Genomic DNA, 20,050 nt, shown 5'->3' on the forward strand with positions numbered 1-20,050 from the left:
TTGGTGGCAGACTATAAGTGCCATAAAAATGTTTGGTTAGACAAATTGTATGATATTAGGATGAAGTGGTATCCTGCTTTTAGTAAAGATTACTTCTCTGGAGATATCTTATCTTCCCAACGGAGTGAGACTACAAATCATTCAATTTCAAGAAGGTCTCCATATGACGCATGCAGTAAACTCTACATTCAATAACATTAGTAGCATTCTTCCAAGACATCTTCACCAATTCATGGTTAAACACATCATCCTCATCATCATGCTTTGTCATTTTGTTTAACAAAATTGTGATCCTTTTACATTGGCAATAGTTTTTGAATGCTTCAACCTGCACATTAGTTAATGTCCATTATAATATATCAAGTACCTAACAATTTTCAATTTAAACTCATAAGAATCTTAGATTTTGCAACTTACTAGGTTTCAATCACAATTCTCATATCTTTGCACAAAGTTGGTACCCTTGCCAAGTGTTCTATTGTCAACTACTTGGACAACCCTATTCTTAAAATTCAAGCAGAGGATGAAGTAGTGATGATGGTGTAGAACAGGGAAGAAAACCTAAACACATATGATTTTAGAAGTATATCCAATGAGTGTATATAAAATGGCTTTCACAGAATTTATTAATTTATAATATTATGCATTATAAATTACCAGTTCTGCATCAGAAATGTCAATGTTAGAGGCCAATTTAAGCTCATAATCCAAACATTCATTGAATCGTCTTTGTTTTGCCTTTGCAGAGACTTCTATTTTCCATTCAGCAACATCATCAATTAGCATCTGAACACAAAATTATATTACAAACTAAACATATTACACCGTCAAATTATGTACTATATACACCTAAGCTTTATGTACACAAATAATGTACTCTATGAACAAATAGAGTTAATGCCATTTTTGGTCCTAGACTTATTAGGGTGTTGACAATTTTCATCATCCATAATAAAAATTACCATTTAGTAGCCACCATTATTCAATGGTGGACACTTTTGATCCTCCGTCACATACTCTGTCTCTTAGCCGTCTATCAGAAGGGCAAACACGTCTTTTAAATGGTCTTCTTCTCTAAGCCTATAAGTCAAATGCTATTTACTTGTAATAAACAACTTATACGTACAGAAGCAGCTCAGAAGTTCGAAGGCCACAGTAACCCTAATCTTCTCGAAGGCGAATGCGAAGGCGAGGACGTAGGGAGCAAGCACAATGGATGGCGTCAGACAAGGCGACAACAATACCCCCGGTAATTTTGGATTTTTATGCGTTGTATGTATACGTAGTTTGAGAATAATAGCGAAACCCTAGGTGAATTTGAGTGTTGTGTGTTTGTAGTGAACATAATAGTTGCAAAATCGTATGTGTTTTGTTAATGTGTGGTAGAATATGACATAGGTTGATTTGTTATGCTTGTTGCTGGTATATATAGTGTGAGTTGTGGGTATATACTGAACTGAAAAAGTGCAATTTCATTAGCTTTAAATATTCCGTACATGTCAGTGGTTGTTTGTTGTTTGATACCCATATGCTTTGAATGGTGTGGGTGGTGTTTCACTTTAAATGCAGTACATCTCCATTTGTTTGTGTATTCAAAGGGGGACCACATGGGGCAGTAGTTTTTATTTTTATTTTTATTTTTATTTTTATTTTTTATTTTTTATTTTCCTTTGAAAGGGGACCACAATTTGCTTTGTATGTTTCTCTGTTTTGTTGCTTTGTTGACTTTTAATTAGTAAACTGTTTTAAATTGCTACATAGATGGAGGAAGTAACACAGCTCAATTCAATATGAAGTTAAGAAATGGTGGTCGTCTTAAGACACATGGAATTGGATATATTGGAGGGGTTGTTAACAGTTTTCATTTAGACATTGATTTGTGGGGCATGATAACTCTTAGGGAAACAGTTGAGGAGTTGTGATACAATATGTTAGACACCTTTAAATATTTCACCCCTACTGGTAGTGACACCATATTTGAATTAAGTAATGATAGCGATTGTTGGGCTATTTGCAATGTTGGAATGTTTCCCAAAGAGATTGAGGTTTGGGTAGTAGGTGGTGGAGAAGGTGAGGGTGAAGCACCATCAGTAGAAAGTGAGGGTGAGTCAGAATCTGGGGATTATTTAGATGAGTTTGAGACCAGTGGTGATGAAGTGGGAAATGATGACCTAGAGTTTGAGGCCAATGTTGATAACAATGTGGAGTTTGATGGGGTAAGAGAAAGTGAACAACCTGTTGATGGGGAGAGTACTAGGGTTGTAGACAATGATCATGGTCTACAATTGTCTGATGAAGATAGTGCTAAGGACAGTGATGAAGAAGGCAACATGAAATGGCCAGAATTTAGGGCTACCACTCAAATGCGTTCCCCAAAATTCTGTGTTGGTTTAACATTTGCATCAAAGGTAGAATTCAAAGATGCAGTCCACAATTATGGTTTCAACAATGGTAAGGAATTGAAGTTTATTAGGAATGATAAAGAGAGGGTCTATGTTAGATGTAAACAAGCTGGTTGCCCTTTCAGAATTAATCTTTGGAAAGTTAAAAATGCCTTTTCATGGAGAATTGCCAGTTATAATGAATTGCATGATGGCTGTGGTTGGGTTTATGAGAACACCATGGTGAAATCAACTAGGATTGCAAAGAGATGGATGAAAGAGATTGGTGGCAACAGCAACTGGACCACTGCAGAATTTAGAGAGAGGGTCAAAGCAGATGAGGGGTGATTTGTCCACCAAGCAAGCCTATAGAGCTATGAAAAAAGCAAAGCAAGTCATTGAAGGAGAAGCTATTGAATTTTTCAACAAAATATGGAGCTACAAGTTGGAGATTGAAAACAAACCCTAACACTACATGCAAGGTGAAGGTCAGTGACTTACTGTATGAAGGAAAACCTAGGTTTCTAAGGATGTATTTCTGTTGGGAGGCTTCAAAGGAGGGATATAAGTTCTGTAGGAAGCTAATTGGAGTTGATGGTTGTCATTTAAAAACTAAATTTGGAGGTCAATTATTAACAGCTATTGGGATTGATGGGAATGACAGTATCTTCCCACTGGCTTATGCCATTGTTGAAGGAGAAACCAAGGATTCATGGATCTGGTTCTTGAATTTCATTAAAACAGACCTAGAAATCACTCGTGAAGCAGAACAGCAGCTTACATTTATCTCATGTATAAACATTGTTCATACCAGTGTAATCTATTATACTCTCCATATCTGTAATATGTTTTGTTTTTTAAATTGGTTGTAGACAAACAGAAAGGGCTTCTTCCAGCTTTTGACGAAGTGTTTCCATATGCCTCACATAGATTTTGTGTGAGGCATCTTCATGGGAACATGAAGCTTGGAGGATTTCTAGGCAAAGCAATGAAGGATGCACTCTGGACAGCAGCCAAGGCAACTACAGTTAACAGCTTCAGAGAAGCTATGGCAGAAATCAGGAAGTTGGACGTAGAGGCATATCAGTGGCTAGGAGATAAACACCCTTCAGAATGGTCAAGGTCACATTTCACTCCCTTTGCTAGAAGTGATGCCTTAGTTAACAACATTTCTGAAAGTTTCAATGCACTTATACTAGATGCAAGGAAACAACCTCTGATTTCTTGTCTAGAAACTATTAGGAAAATATTGATGACAAAGTTCTTTGAAAATAAACAGAAACCTGTGAAATGGAAAGGACCTTTCTGTCCTAACATTATGAAAAAGATAGATTCGGTTGAGAAGGATGCCAGTGGGTGTTTAGGGAATCAAGCAGATGAAAACTTATTTGAGATAAGGTGCATGTCAGTGTTAGGGGGGATAGAGCAGCATTCTGTGGATTTGTTTAGGGGTACTTGTAGCTGTAGAAAGTGGGACTTAACGGGGATACCATGTAAGCATGCTGTGTGTGCCATTTGAATTAGACATGGTAATGGTCCAGTACATCATTATGTAGACCCTTGCTACTCTATTACCAACTACTTGAATACATATGGGGAAAGGATTAAGCCACTGTCTGGTCCTAAAGAATGGCCCATTTCAAACCAAGAACCACCATTGCCTCCATTGTACACTAGCAAGCCTGGAAGACCAAGAAAGTTGAGGAAGACAGGCAGAGATAAAATGACCAAAGATGGCACACATGTTAACCCTAGTTTGCTTGTTAAGCATTGCAGGAAATGCAACAAAATAGGCCATAACTCTAGGACATGCCCAGATGATCCAACTACAAGTCAAAGAAAGGTAATGTTGACTTATTTAAATGTTGAGTTAGATGTACTTATTTAAATGATTTATAGAGTATGTTTAGTTGTTTAATTTTCTTTTCTGATTATGTAGCTGGCTCCAAAGAAAAAAAGGAATAGAAAGAAGAAAAATGTTGCTGCCCCACCAGTTCAACTTTGTGCCTCACAAGCATCTTCAGGTTTGATAGAAGAAAATGTTGATTTCTGGAATGAAGCAGCAAATTTTGCAGCTTTGTTTGACAATGCACCTATGGCAGGTTTGGTTGGCACTCAGCATGAAGAAATCTCTATTACTCAGCCAGAAGGTATCTTTGGGATGACTCAACAACCAATCACCCCATCTCAGGCACCAAGCATGACTCGGGCACCAGTCAGACCACCTCAGGCACCAATCAGAAGACCTAAGGCATCAATCAGAAGACCTCAAGCACCAATTAGACCACCTCAGGCACCAAGCATGACTCAGCCACCAATCAGACCACCTCATCCACCAAGCAGACCACCTCAGGCACCAATCACCACCTCATCCACCAAGCAGACCACCTCAGGCACCAAGCATGACTCAGGCACCAATCAGGTCTACATTAGGGTTAAAATCAAAGAAGATGAAGAATACCTCTGACACACGTCTTCGTAGGAGGACAAGATCCACAACAACTCTCAAGTGTAGGTTCACCAACACATCGGACACACCTCTAAACATTGAGTAAACTTGACTTCTAGACTGATGTTTTGGTACTGTGAAACCGAAAGTGGTTGTATGTATGCATATATTCTGGATTTAGTTTTTGGTAGGCTACTGTGAAACTCAAACTTAGATGTAGCTTATGTTTTGGATATGTGAAAATGAAACTGCTTGTATGCATATATTATGGAATTAGTTTTTGGTAGGCTACTGTGTAACTCAAACTTGGATGTAGCTTATGACAGAATTTGTATTGGTTTTTTTGCTACATTGATGTACTTAATCATTTTGGAATGACATGCCTTGTATGGCTATATTCTGAACATGGATCTCTTTTACTTTCTGTTCTTTGATATGCTTTAGAATGGCTACTTTTTTAGGCAATTACCATTACCACATTCCTTAAAAGATGAACAAGTAACATTGCAATAATGCCATAACAGTTACCATTCCTTAAAAGATGAACAAGTAACATTGCAATAATGCCATAACAGTTACCATTCCTTAAAAGATGAACAAGTAACATTGTCATAACACATAGAATTACCATTGCAATAACAGTTACCATTACCAAATTCCTTACAATTACCATTGTCAAATTCATTACAATGCATAACACTGCCATACACAAAAAAAAAAAAGCAAAACATAACACTCCTTACACTCCTTATGTCAAAAGACACACTGCATAACACTGCCAAACACACTTATGGGAGCAAATACACCTCATTCTTAAAACCTAACCTCTCATTTTTTTCCATTAACACTTGTAAAATAAGCAATTAACAATACAATAAGCCCACATACAACAAGCAGCTTCATTGAACTACATCTTTTGCTCCTACGCATATCCTTCAAATCACCATTTTCCCCTCTTGGAACACTTCTAGGCTTTGATTTTAATTTTGCTATTTCTTCTTCACTTTTGTTAATTCTCTTCAGAAGCCCCGGTATAATCCTCTTAGACCTAGGGCACATTGAAGGATCATACCACTTCACAAACGTATAGCTAGATCCATCCTGAAAATTTGCAACAATAACAATCAAAACCACTACAAACAATTATAAATTCCAGTACATTAATTTAACGCACTCTGCAAAAACAAAAACAAAATTTGAAAGCAAAAAAAAAAAATTAAAATCAATTACGAATTTCAGTACTAACCTTACATCCCGAGCATTCCCAGTACCTCCTACCGGGGTTGTCATTTGTCCATGATGTTCTCAAACTCAGTTCTTGACCACATTCGCATACATCGGTTGAAATCCATTCCCCATACATATAAGTCTTTCTCGTTGTTGAAGAACTCGAAGAATGACTGCGTACTACCTTATTTCAGAATGAGTCCCCTAACCCAAACCATGTTCTGTTGATCGACATACACTGAAGTGAAGGAAGAAATATAAGGAAGAGAAGAAGACCATATAAAAAGACGTGTTTGCCCTTCTGATAGACGGCTAAGAGACGGAGTATTTCACAGAGGATCAAAAGTGTCCACCGTTGAATAATGATGGCTACTAAATGGCAATTTTTATTATGGAGGATGAAAATTGTCAACACCCTAATAAGTCTAGGACCAAAAATGGAATTAACTCGAACAAATATTATGTACCTTGTGAATAAAAATAATGTACTTTATGCAGAATAGCTAATAATCAATAAGAACTTGCATTATCAAATATACTTTTGTAATATAAGAGAAAGCTAAGGCACTTACAACAGGATGGGTGGTGAAGTAGATGCATTTTGGTTCACCCATTCCACGGGTGATATTTTTAAAATTAATTCTTAAGCTCCAAACATCTACAATAGTTTTCCCTACTTCATCGCTCCGTAGAGTCAAGAACTGGTCCCTTGCAATGTGGTACCTTCTATACTTAAACATCGTTTCCCTGCAAGAAAATGACCTGTTAACACATATTAAAGACAAAAATTAGTATTAAACATAATTAAAGTGAAAAACTACTCTTTTGGATGTTCAACAGACGGTACCACGAATGCAAATTCAAACAGTAGCTTCTCCTTCGCAGTGACAAAGGAGAGTTTTTCATTGTTTGACGTCCAATAGGGAGACCTCAATGGCAATGGACGATTTTTCAATTTTCTTTTCTCCCTCTCCCCATGTTGGACATGCTCAAAATCAGACTTTGATTCCTCAAGTACACTGCCACATAAAAATAATGTACCCTATTCATTAAAATAATGTACCTAATGACCAAAAATAATGTACCTTAATCAGAAACACAACTTTCAAATCAGAATACACATAGAAATGATACATTAAAATAATATACCCTATGTATTAAAATAATGTACCTACTGAATAAAAATAATGTACCTCAATTAGAAGCACAAGTTTTTGATTCTAAGTATCAAAAGTTTAACCTAGGGATGTTTCTGCCTAGTTGTTATTCTATTAACTATTCTGGGACCTCAACCAAATAAAATTCACACACAAAATACTAAAACAGAGGACAACCATGTTCACGAAAATAGTAAAAGTTAAAATTTTAGAGTTTAACTTACAAGTCAATCAATGTTTTTTCCTCTTCTGTGCTTCTTTCCTCACCAGGGAGTGCGGTAGCTGTTTCGTTTGGTTTATGAACATCCGGGGGGAGGGGGGGGGGGGGTAGGTGTTAGCAAATTGAAGTTTGGTGGTGAAGTGGTTTAGGTTCTCAGCAGGTTCTTCGGTGACTGTGATTGCCTTTTCCAATGCTTCCACTGTTGCCTTTTCCAAGGATGCCACTGCTGCAAGAAAGCTCTCGTTGCTGAAGATTGGATCATCGTCCAATAACGTCGAAGTCTTGTCAGGCTAGGAAGTTGATGCAATGTTTAGCATATCAGACATCTTGCTGAAAGTTTTCTTGATAATTTCTTTCCCAGTGTTTTTGCTCCCAACTTCAGCCATAACTTTCCCAAATTCAACTATAGCTGCAGTCAGTTTCTTCATTCCCATAGATATCTTCTCTACGTCGCTCATTTTAGCTTTATCACCAACTGCTTATGCCTCCACCCCATCTCCAACAATGTCGTTGTTTTCAATCTCAGCAGCCGCTTTTCTAACTCTATCCAAGACTTTTCCCCTGCCATACCCACCAGAATCCTTTTCAACAGCTAATCTTTTTTGGACCATATCCACTGTCCAAGCTGATATGGTAGGGTATTTCCTTTCTGATGCCCTTTGAATTGCAGCCTATCAAGGTATGAAAACTAAAAAAAAAAAAAAACAAAGTTAGTATGAAAGCAAAAAATGCATTAAGAGAATAAACAACATAAATTGAATTAAAGGTATTACCATCAAGAAGATTAATGGTCCAGAATGTACTTTTTGGAATCTTTCATTCTCCACTGTTTTAGTAAGACTCTTGAAAATGTACCTACACCAATTCAAATTTTTGATATTTTTCACGTATACCAATGAGTACAAGATTTTGAAGTTTGATGTCCACTTAGTGTGGCCCTTGAACAAACTGGAAACAACAAACACCACAAAATCCTTTTTAAACATGTCACTGTGGTCTTTATTTTCAACTATCCCATGGGAAAGTGTTTTCACCAGTAGAGAACAACTGTCTATTTTTCAATGTGTTCTCCATTCTTCCAACAGGGTTTTGTATTCTTCAGTTGCATTTGAGTTGTTCCCTTCAACAACTTCAATCTCACCCTTGGGGAGACCTAATGTGCTCCCCACATCATCCTCTATCAGCTCCATCACTGCATTCTCCAACATTAGAGTACAACTATAGACATCATAGTTTTCTACCAAATAGGTATTTCGTCTATTGTCTATGCTGGACAATCTAAACTCTAGCAATGATCCAAAACCAATCTCTTTGACAGAGTTTTTTTGTTCATTGGTGAGATTTGCCAACAGTCTGTTAAACACCATGGGTGACATCCTAGTTTTGAGCAATATAGGTTTATCTTGAATTTTTCTTTTAGGTTTTTCTTTCTTTACAAGTAGCGCCCTGTTCAGATGGGCACCTGTCTTCTTCATTTCTTGTAGTTCTTTTCCTTTTTTCGGTAGATTTTGGTAACCTCTTTTAATGATAAATCTACTTCTTGGCTAGACATATTTGATGCAAGTAAAATGTTAGTAACATAACACATTGATATTATGCTTAGTGAATATCATATTTCTAAGTAGAGGGGTGAGGTGTGCCGAATAAATCCAACCATGCTCTAAAAGGAAATAAGATATTCACTAAAAGAATAAACTGCATGCACAGATAAATCATGCATAAAAATAATGTACCATGTGGATTAAAATAATGTACCTTAATTAGAAACAACTTTCAAATAAGAAAGTACTCATAAATTATGAATTACAATAATGTTACCCTATGGATTAAAATAATGTACCTAATGCATATAACTAATGTACCTCTAACAGAAACACAATATTAGTGCATTTAGAAGTTCAAAACCAGCAATGATCAATATATTTAGATATTTTGATAAATAACTTCAAATAAGCTCATCTACCTACCACTGCTTGCTTATGTATGCTAGTGAAGGGTTGGCTGGTGCATAATTTCAGGTAAACCAAGCAAAACAACATTATCGAAGTTCACAAATTCATGCACACCAGAAACTACCAAATAATCTCATATGATGTGCAAAATGATATGAAAAAGTAATGAGTGATTGTAACCCATCAAATGACCAAATCAATGACAAAAAGTGCTCATTCCCTTAACTATTTACAAATACAAGATTGACATAGAAATACAATCCAAATAAAGACACGTTACCAAAACGAGTAACAAATTCATAGGAATATCAGATGTAATAAGGTAGCATAAATATTGCATAGTATGGACACCAAACATTACCAAATATTGGAACTTCATGGAGCCAAATAAACAACCACCATTTTCCAAAATCATCATAGTTCGTTCTTTCATTCTATATTGTCATCAAGCAAACAAATTTCTGAATTCCCTAACCTCTAAGTCTTTAACTGATAAAACTTAACAACAATAGACAAAGGGTAACCACATTATGGAGTTATGGTATTACAAGCTTCTTGCTTGCATAAATTGTGTCCCCTTTAAGACCATTAACCTCCTTAATAGCCTCAATTGAAACCTAGCCACAACCAAATGGCAGTCAATCAAGGACAAAAAGTGTTTATTCCCTTAACTAAAACCCTAGGTAGAAAATGTTTCATGTTCTATGAATCAATTCACCAACAAAAACTCCAAGAAAATGCAGAGAAACCACTATAAACGTATAAACAAAGCTCTAGTAGGAATAATACCTTATGAATCTTTGCAGCAACGGAGCTTTTCTTCATTTCAGTAGGGGAGATGACGAAGCTCTGGAGATGAACGCGAGAAAGACAATGAAGTCCTAAGCAGCTTCTATGTTTAAAAAAAATTTAAAAAAATTAAAGAGCATCTAACGACGCTGTCTCTCCCTAAGTGGAGAGACGGCATCGTTTTTTACCGTGGTCCATGGTCCATGCAATAATTTGCCGGAGGGATCTCGATGGCAAGTGATTTTAAAAATTAAGTGTTAGTAAACTAAAAAACAAAAAATTGAAGTAAATGGGCCTGAAAGTTTTATGGGTTAAAGATAGGGGAGGAAAAAAATACTCTCTTCAAAGATCATTTTTGCAAATTGAACATGTAAGACACTGCTTCAAAATATCTTTGCAAATCTCGGCATTCCTGAATCACGCACCCTGTGTATGAGAGATCATGAACTTTTTTGTTTAGATCAGAAGTCTACAAACCGCTTGGCAATCAGAATGGACAGCAATCCTGGTGAAGCCCTTCTCTTTAACCCAAGATAAAGCTTCTTTCAGAGCAAGAGCCTCAGCTAAATGAGGGACATTTAAGCAGCGAAGAGACCCGTTCTTTGCAGCAATAAAACCTCCATTTGCATCTTGAATAAACACGCCAAAATAAGCACTGTTATTTTCTAAAAATATAGCCGCATCCACAAAAACACGTAACACACCTTGAGGAACCAGCGGTAAAATAGGAGCGACAACATGTGAATTATTCGCCTCCATGGACAAAGCCGTTGCTTGCTACTCCTGCCACAGAATGGAAGCCTCCGTGTACACGCTAGATGTCTGCCAAAAATTACCATTCCACAAAACATTGTTTCGTCCTTGCCATGTACACCAACAAATAGCAGCACACTTGAACTTTGTTTCATTATCAGTATGAGCTAGCCATTTAGTAAACCAAGCCAAAAAATCATTATGTGCATCAGGAGAAGGACAATGAGTATGAATCCATAAGGGTCGTACCTGTTGACAATCATAAAGGATATGCCTCAAAGTTTTTGGTTGTCAGCATAGAATACAACTAAAACGTCAATTCTCCTTGCGACAAGAGCTGTCATTGTGGGTAGAACACCATGCAAACATCGCCAAAGGAAGTTTTGAACCTTCGGTGGGATCTTTAATCTCCATAAATCCCTCCATGCAGGATGAGGAGCCGACACAGTGTTATGAATCATCAAATAACCTTGTCTCACTATATACAGACCCCGAATATCTCTCATCCAATACCATGCATCATCAAATTGTGTAGCTACTGGAATTTTCAAGATTTGTTCCACATCCCGTGGCTCAAAAAGATCATTCAGAATCGTCAAATCCCAATCTTTCATTTCCTGATTTATCATATTACACACCAACATATTTCTATGATCATCTAAACAAGGCGTGTGAATAAACGGATTAGTCTCATTAGATAGCCAAAGGTGTCTCTAAATGAGTGTTGAGCATCCATTTCCAATTCGGCGCAAACAACCTTGACGCAACAATTCTTGCCCGGCTAAAATGGACTGCCACCAGTAGCTTGGATTTTCTCCAATAGATGCATACAGAAAATCAGAATTTGGATAATATCTATGTAACACCCACAAAACTAGGTGAAATTTTCAAGCATAAAACTTAAGAGATAACGATAAAAGAAGTCTAACTGATATAATTAAAACTTATTGCGGAAGCTTAATAACAAAGTATGGGTATGTCATGCCACATCTAGGCCATCAAATATAGATGCACAAGCTAAAACTAAAACTAAACATCCAATATACATGAGTATGCAAAAGGACTCACAAGCCAAACAGTCTAAGTACTAGAATGGTAAAGCTAAGACTAGAAGATGAACTCTGACTAGCGCGCTCTCGGACTGACTAAACTGCACCTAAAATATGTTTAACTAACCGTTAGCGATAATGCTAAGTAACCCAACTCCAACGCGTAAAGATACATAGATATACATTTTTATACTTTGAAATAGTTTTGAGACTTGGGAATACATAAGTATATCTTTAAACAACTCTAATTTTATAAATCACGAAGAATAGAATCAAGACACGACCATTCAAGGAATGTACTCAACAAAACCACTCAATATCACAAGGAGATCAATAGAGATTAACTCGACGAGGCAATGATAACGAAGCAAGGATAATAAGCAAGGTAGGATAAACACAATTATCAACAAGGTAATTCTCATCATGCTATGCAAAGCAATTAATCAACGAGGTTCCAAGTCCTCAAAGGACATAATCAACCAAATCATACACTGCGGAGTCATCGCAACGACTCGAATCAGTGGGGACTAGTGTGGAGGGCTTAAATAATCAACGCGGAGTCAAAGACCCGATCCCAGGACTCCGCGGAGTCATCGCAATGACTCGATTGAGGTACGCGGGGTCATCGCAATGACCCAATTCATAACATCGTGGGGTCAGAGGACCCAGTCCGAAGATAAAATATAAATTTTTTCGCGGGGTCAAAGACCCGATTCAAAATAAAGGAGACATGCCCTAAATCCTTAAGTGTATACACCCCTATTGGGACCTCTAATCCCCAATAAGTAGAAATAGGTCCGATAACCTAGATAAGTTTCGATAAGTTGCCCATATGTAACTTTCATCTCGAATCCATCCAAAGTCCCCACACTGTCCACCGTACCAGCTCAATCACAATGAGAGTTCAATACCAAGGAATCTTAAGCAACAAAACAAAGGAATAGATTCCACAAGAAGGTATTCAACAACGAGTAAGCTCAACAATAGCTCAATCAAGGAATCATCAAAGACAAGATACAACAAAGGCACAAGCTCAAAATCAAAGTCAATGGATTTCAAGAAAGAGATACGAGAAAGATATTCCAAAGGTAATACTACGATATCAAAGGATTCCAACAATAGGTCACAACAAATGGATAGGCTCAAGTTACCAAATCAATCAAGAATCAAGCAAGGTTATCACAAGGAAATCACATACTAGCACCAAGAAATAACGTTACTAGTACACAAGCCAACAAGGGTAATCACAAGGGTTTACACGAACAAAATAGACTTCATCGATAATCCAACGAATAGCAATATTGGATATTCACCACGATTCAAGACTCCAAAACCTAACCATTGGGTTCATAATACACCGCTCTAGACTTACGAAACATCAATAAATACCCACAAACACACGGGGAACAACAAATCAAGAAGTCAACAAAACGTACCAGTGGGCGATTTGGGCAGGTACAAAAGGTCCCGCCGAAATCCCGTGGCGTACCAGTGGGCAGTTCCGGCGGGACCCAAAGTACCCGCCGAAACGGCCCTCAAGACAAGGAATCGGCGAGTGGTAAACTGACAGCCAGAAGCCCCCGCTGGTACCGAACCCGTAGAAGAATTGCTCGGGAAAAATTCCAAGAATGTGCAATCCAAATCCAAACTCAACAATACACTCATCAACAACCAATATGACTTGAATAGAAGGAATGTCACATCAAATAACATCATACAACCTAGATACAAGCTCTAACATAAGCATAAGCACAAGAATATGCTCACAACATCAAGAATACACATTGCATAGATAAAGTAGGTTTTGTTGGACATAGGATTACCTTCTTAGCTTAGCAAACCTTCCAAACCCTCCAAGCTCACTCTTGCAAGTCCTCCTCAATGTGATCTTCAACAAAAACCCCAAACCCAACACACAAAGGAAAAGACTTAGATGAAGCAAAATGGAAAACCATAAAGAAAGACTATAAACACCTATTTCTTACCCTTCATATGCTTGGTGAGGATGAAAGATGGAATCTTGCCTAGTCTTCTTGGTTGGGAAATGAAGAACACTCTTGATAGTGTAAGAGAGGTGGAAATGGCGTGTGGATATTGAGAGAGGTGAGCTGAAAAGTTTGAGAGTGATGCTAGCTCAGTGGTGGAAGTTCATGGGTGGGTGTATTAGGTTGTAGAATAAGGCTTGGGCCATAAGTTAGAAGGTCTAAAATGTGGGCCTACTACCTTTATCAAATGGGCTAAGAATAATATACATATTTAAGTTTGTACTCAAGTCCAACAAGGCATTAAATAAGAGTCCAATCAAATGATTTCATGCAAAGGATAAGGGATTGGGCCAAAATAGATCCCTTAACTAGATTTAAGGCAAAAGTCATAAAAGGTCAAAAGTATAAGTAAGAGGATTAAATCCATCCTTAGGAAATATTTGGGGAAATCAATTTGAGTTTTCGGGAATAGATTCCGGGGTGTCACAATCTAGCTTTAAAAATCTGAGCTGCTAGAGAAGAAGGATTAGTAAGCAATCGCCAGCCTTGTTTAGCTAATAAAGCAATATTGAACTTGTTTAAGTTCTTGAAACCCAAGCCATCTTCCCGTTTAGGGCCGCACATCCTGCCCTAAGCCATCTAACGGATATCACCAGTCCTGTTATTTGATCCCCACTAATATTTGTTCATTAGCCTCTCGATATGCTCACAAAAGGTGGTCGGAAGATAGTAAATGCTCATTGTGTACGTGGGCAAAGCTTGGGCGACACTCTTAAGTAAGACTCTTCTTTGCCAGTTCGTGAAAGAATTTTTTTGTACCACCCACTCAACTGATGCTTCAACTTGGCTTCTATATAAGAGAACACTTCACGTTTGTTGCGTCCAATCCCCATCGGCAAACCTAAATATTTACCCATATTTTCAGCCGAGGCTACGTTAAGTACAAACATTACCTCATTCTTTTCCACTTCTGTCGTGTTACGACTAAAAATAATGCATGACTTATCATAGTTCATGGCTTGACCAGACATGGTGTAATACCCCGAAATTTTAAAACTTTTGAAACTTATATAATAAAGGTAGAATCTCATTAAATCCCAAAACATGATATAAAAAGTACGGGGTGCTATGCCACACCTGAGCTAGAGAACTCAGGTGCACAGGCTAACTAACTAATATCCTTAATAATGTAAATGCATAAGTGTGGCACGCAGGCCGAAGAGGAAACTATCTACTTCTACGCTCCAAGACTCTAGCGCGCTCCAGTGTTTACTCCTCTGTGCCTGAAAGCCAAATATATCTGTTCAGCGAGAGATGCCGGTAACCCACTCCAACGCGTTGAAATACAATACATATAGGCATATATATAGATATAAGAAAAACCATTTCGAAGCATGAAGATATATCCTAAGACACTCTAGCTTTTAAAACGGGGAATAGACTCGACAGATAGGGATAAGCACAGTCAACAGTCACATAATTCACAAGCACAGGGAACGGACTCGACAGATAGAGATAAGCACAGCCAATAGTCATAACCAAGCATATACGGTTTTCTAGCATGTATCCTATGGTCACACTTTCACAACATTGGTAATCATCAAACCATCCATATCTCATCACATAGCACACTTTGTTGGCGCCACAGGACCAATCGCATGCCCATACATGAGGGTCAGCGCATATAGCTCTGACACGGCCCCGCAGCACCCTGCCCCGTATCGCAACACGGAGGGGTCGATCGCAACCGACCGATGAACCGCAGCTCATCATAATGTTTGATCGCAACCAAACAGTGGACCGTAGCCCAAGAGTAGTCATCTGACCGCAGCCAGGAATATGAACCGCAGCTCATGTAAAACGTTTGATCGCAACTAAACAGTGGACCGCAGCCTGAGAGTGTAAATCTGACCGCAGCCAGCTTCTGAACCGCAGCTCAGGAATAACCAATTTGATCGCAACCAAATTGGGGTATCATGCACACGTAACACATAGCAAACACATGCAACCCATATTAACACATTGGGAAAGGGGAGAAAACGTATAACGAAACCTATGCGTGGTCATCCACATACTAGGAATAATCCTAAGGGGTTCATACTTCTTTCACCTAGGCCAACGGGATACCAATTCAACTAGCATGCGATATATAAGACTCATTTATCCTACGAACGATACCCGAAACATCAAACTAGACTTAGGCACGATAAACGGAGTCCGTTGGGACACCACGGGGGTCGGGGGAACAACAAACGGGGAAGCCGGGATCCCGAAGTGGGACAATTTCCAGCGGGTAGCCGGTGGGTGAGGGGTCACCCGCCGGTGGCAAACTTCCGGGCAGCGGGTGCCCGGCGGGCAGTTGCCTGCCCGCTACCGGCGACGTCCATCCTGGCCGCGGGTAAGTGGCGGGTCCCCTACCCCCCACTGACTCTTTTTCACCAATAACGCCCCGGGAACCTTTGTGGAACCCGAAACCATGCTTAGACACTTTAAAACGCAATTGATGGCAACACGTAGACAATTAACGGATCAAAAGCGAGAAACATACGACACATATCCTATCATGCTTTCTAAACATAATTAACACCCCAAACATGCGAATTCCCACCCAATACACTAAGAATAGCATCAAACGAGTTCCACGTTACATCCTAGGGCTCTAATCACAATTAAATCATCAAGAACGTAACCCATCTTTTAATATCAAGAAATATCAAGATTCATCAAGAACATCACACAATCATAAAAAAACCCTTATCATCATCAAGAATATCAAGATAAAACCATATCACCAATTATCAAGATCACATCATTAATATCATAACAATTCATCACAAGAATATAGGAGGATGCCTAAAAGGGAGATCATAGCTAGGAAAATAGGTTTTGTTGAGACATGAGTTACCTCTTAGGCTTAATTAATTCTTTGGCTATGAAGGGTCTTTCTTTAAGCTTTCTTCTTTCTTGATTTCTCCTAAGGGAATTCTTGGAACTTCTTGTGTGGTGAGGGATTATTGTGGTGGGGGTTCTAGGTGCCTCTTATGTCCCCTATTTATATACCTAGGAGTCCTAATTAGGATCTAAATACTATAGGCTTTAGCTAATTCTATTCCTTTTAGGGCTAGGGGTTGGGTTTTAGAGGTGCGGGCCCACGGACTATGGTGGGCCATTTCCAAATTAATTATTGTAATTTAATTCTTTCTTTGGATAATTGGTTAAATGATTAATTGGTTTTAGGGGTCGTAACACAGGGTGTTACACATGGCCTCATACAATGACAGATAACCTTTAACAACTTCAGCTTCACGAGAAGAAGCTTTAAAAAACAATAAGCTATCGTCTGCAAAAAACAAGTGAGATATTCCGGGAGCACCTCTCGCTACGACACAAGGAGATATTTAGCGATTGTGGACAGCCGTATTAAGCAAATGAGCAAACACCTCCGCACAAATAATGAAGAGATACGGGGATAGGGGATCACCTTGCCTCAAACCTCGTGATGACACAATGTAATCAGTTAGGAAACCGTTTAAGCCCACCTTATATCTGACTGTAGTAACGCACCTCATTATAAGATTAAGGAAAGAATGCCAAATCAGCCCCCTAAGTCAACCGGATAGTGCAATTGGCCCCCCTAAGTAAAAAAAGCTCCGATTAACCCCCCTAAACCGGTAAAAAAACTCCAATTAAGTCCAACACTTACCACCCCAGCCGGTAAATGCTTACTTGTCAGCCACATGGATTAAATCTGCACATGTATATATCCTAACTGGAATTTCCTTCTTATTAATATATATATATATATATATATATATATATATATATATATATATATATATATATATATATATATATATATATATATATATCCTAATTGCTTATTATATACTTAATTACTTATTATATCCACTTTCACGTGGATTATATACTTAATTACTTATTAATATTAATATATATAATAATAACTATGCACATTGTAGAAGAAAGCCCTACCTGTTCTCTTCACTGTCGAAAATGGGAATACGCTAAATCTCTAAATAAAACCCTATCTTTTCTCTTCATTGTCAGAATCTGTCGAAATTCATCGCTAATCGTCAAAATTTCTCCACGGATTGAGTTTAACAAAGACAACGAACTTCAAAGTTGGCAAAGAGGTATGATTCTATTACGAATCCATAGTTAATAGTTGATTTTGGTTTGAAGATTTTGAGTTTATTGCATGCTGGTTTACTCATTTTGATTTGCTAAGAGTGGTAGGTTTTTTTTAATAGTTATTCCTACGCATTTTGTTGTTTGTATGCCCAACATTGTATGTTGTTGTGGTCCCCCAAGATGCCCAATATTTGTGTTGTAAGTAGTGTATGAATGCTATGGGTCCCTCTTTGTAGTTGATAATGGAGACATGGTGTGTTGTTGTGGTCCCCAGTAGTGTTTTTAATTTTTTTCAGCAGACCAGGGGAGATGGTGAAGGGCAAAAAACTTTAATTTATTTTGCTTTTGTTGTTTGTCAATGGATCTGTAACTTGTATATATGCAAGTGTTGAAAGTTTGTGGCTTTAATTCTTGTTGAAATTAATTCCGGTTGAAGATGCCTAATAAAACCTAAAATGAAAAATGCCTATATATTTGTTTGTTTTTATAGGATGTTTGACATAGTTGAGTTAAAGATTCATCATGGAGGTAGCTTTGCAAAAAATCAAAGGTTGTCATACATAAATGGTGAGGTAGAAGTCATTGATATTGACCCTGATAAAATTTCATCTCTTCACCTAATGAAATATATTAAAGAAGACAGATATGGACAAGTAGTTGGACTTTACTTTAAAAGAGTAGAGGAGCCAATGGAGATGCTTCAACTATTATATGATAATTGCAGTACATTAAAAGCAGCTAATTTGACACGTAGATATGGTAAGGTAGACATTTATGCTGACCATGGGATTCAAGAGGCAGAACTAGTTCCAAACTTTCTTTTACCCTCCTCTACACCTGAGTGTGAAGATGGTGTAATAACTCAGCCTGAAATACAAGTTGCAGCTGAGTCTGAACATAACTGTGAGGCAGATGATGAACCCATAGATGAGACTGATGTAGAAGGCAGTACTGATCATTTTCTATCTGATGATGATGATGAGGTAAGGGCAGTTAGGAAGTTAAGGACACAAGTTGAGGAAGACATTCATAGTACTGAAAATATAGACAATGATGAAGACATTCATGGGGCTGGAAATACAAACAATGAAGAAGGCATGCAGCAAAGTGGAGGTGACAATGGTGGATGTGAAGATAGGCAGCAAACTGGAGACATGGACCAAGCAGCATTTCGTGAAGATTATGACTCTGATAACCCACCAAGTTATCATACTGACAATGAGGATAATTTGAATGATGTTGGTGACCATTCCAGTAAGTTTAAGTTCCCCTCGTATAACCCACAAGTTTATCCGCCAGTTCTGGAAGCAGGCTTGTTGTTTGAAGATATCAACCCATTTAAACAGGCCATAATTAGTTATGCTGTGTACACAAAGAGAGACCTTAGATTCACTAAGAATGAGGTAGGTAGAGTGAGGGTCAAATGTGTGGAGAACTGTCCTTTTTACGGTTGTGGTCGTTGGGATAAAAGCTACCGTTGTTTTCAACTTAGAAGAATAACTAATGCTCACAAATGCAACAATGAAGTGAAGTTAGGTATAGTGACTCAGAAGTGGCTAGAAGATAAGTATGAAGACAAAGTCATTGCAGAACCAAATATTGGTATTGTTGAGTTGAAGGAACATATTGAATCAGATCTGAAAATCACTTTGACAATTAGCAAGGTTAGGAGGGCATTGAAGGCAATTGTGAAGAAAGTGAATGCTGGTTTTGAAGATCAATTTAAAAGATTAAGAGATTATGCTCAGGAGTGCTTAAACTCTAATCCAGGAAGTACTGTACCCATAGAAACAAATAGAGTTGTAGAAACTGCTCCTTGTGTCTTTCAAGGAATTTATGTATGCTTTGGAGCATTAAAGAAGGGGTTCATACAAGGATGTAGAAAAGTTCTTGGCCTAGATGGATGTTTTTTAAAGGGTAAGTTGAAGGGGGAAAT

General features: G+C 38.0%; 1 protein-coding gene across 1 annotated transcript; it reads right to left on the reverse strand.

Moving 5' to 3' along the window:
- Nucleotides 1–5,658: 5,658 nt before the first annotated feature.
- On the reverse strand, nucleotides 5,659–6,193 carry LOC109171500. The gene is made up of 2 exons (XM_019320531.1): nucleotides 6,077–6,193; nucleotides 5,659–5,931 (listed from the first exon to the last, which is right to left on the reverse strand). Exons 1-2 carry the CDS (start codon nucleotides 6,191–6,193, stop codon nucleotides 5,659–5,661), a joined length of 390 nt encoding a protein of 129 aa, XP_019176076.1.
- Nucleotides 6,194–20,050: the final 13,857 nt, after the last annotated feature.

Source organism: Ipomoea nil, unplaced genomic scaffold (genome assembly GCF_001879475.1).
Source record: "Ipomoea nil cultivar Tokyo-kokei standard unplaced genomic scaffold, Asagao_1.1 scaffold0319, whole genome shotgun sequence".
Lineage (NCBI taxonomy): Eukaryota > Viridiplantae > Streptophyta > Magnoliopsida > Solanales > Convolvulaceae > Ipomoea > Ipomoea nil.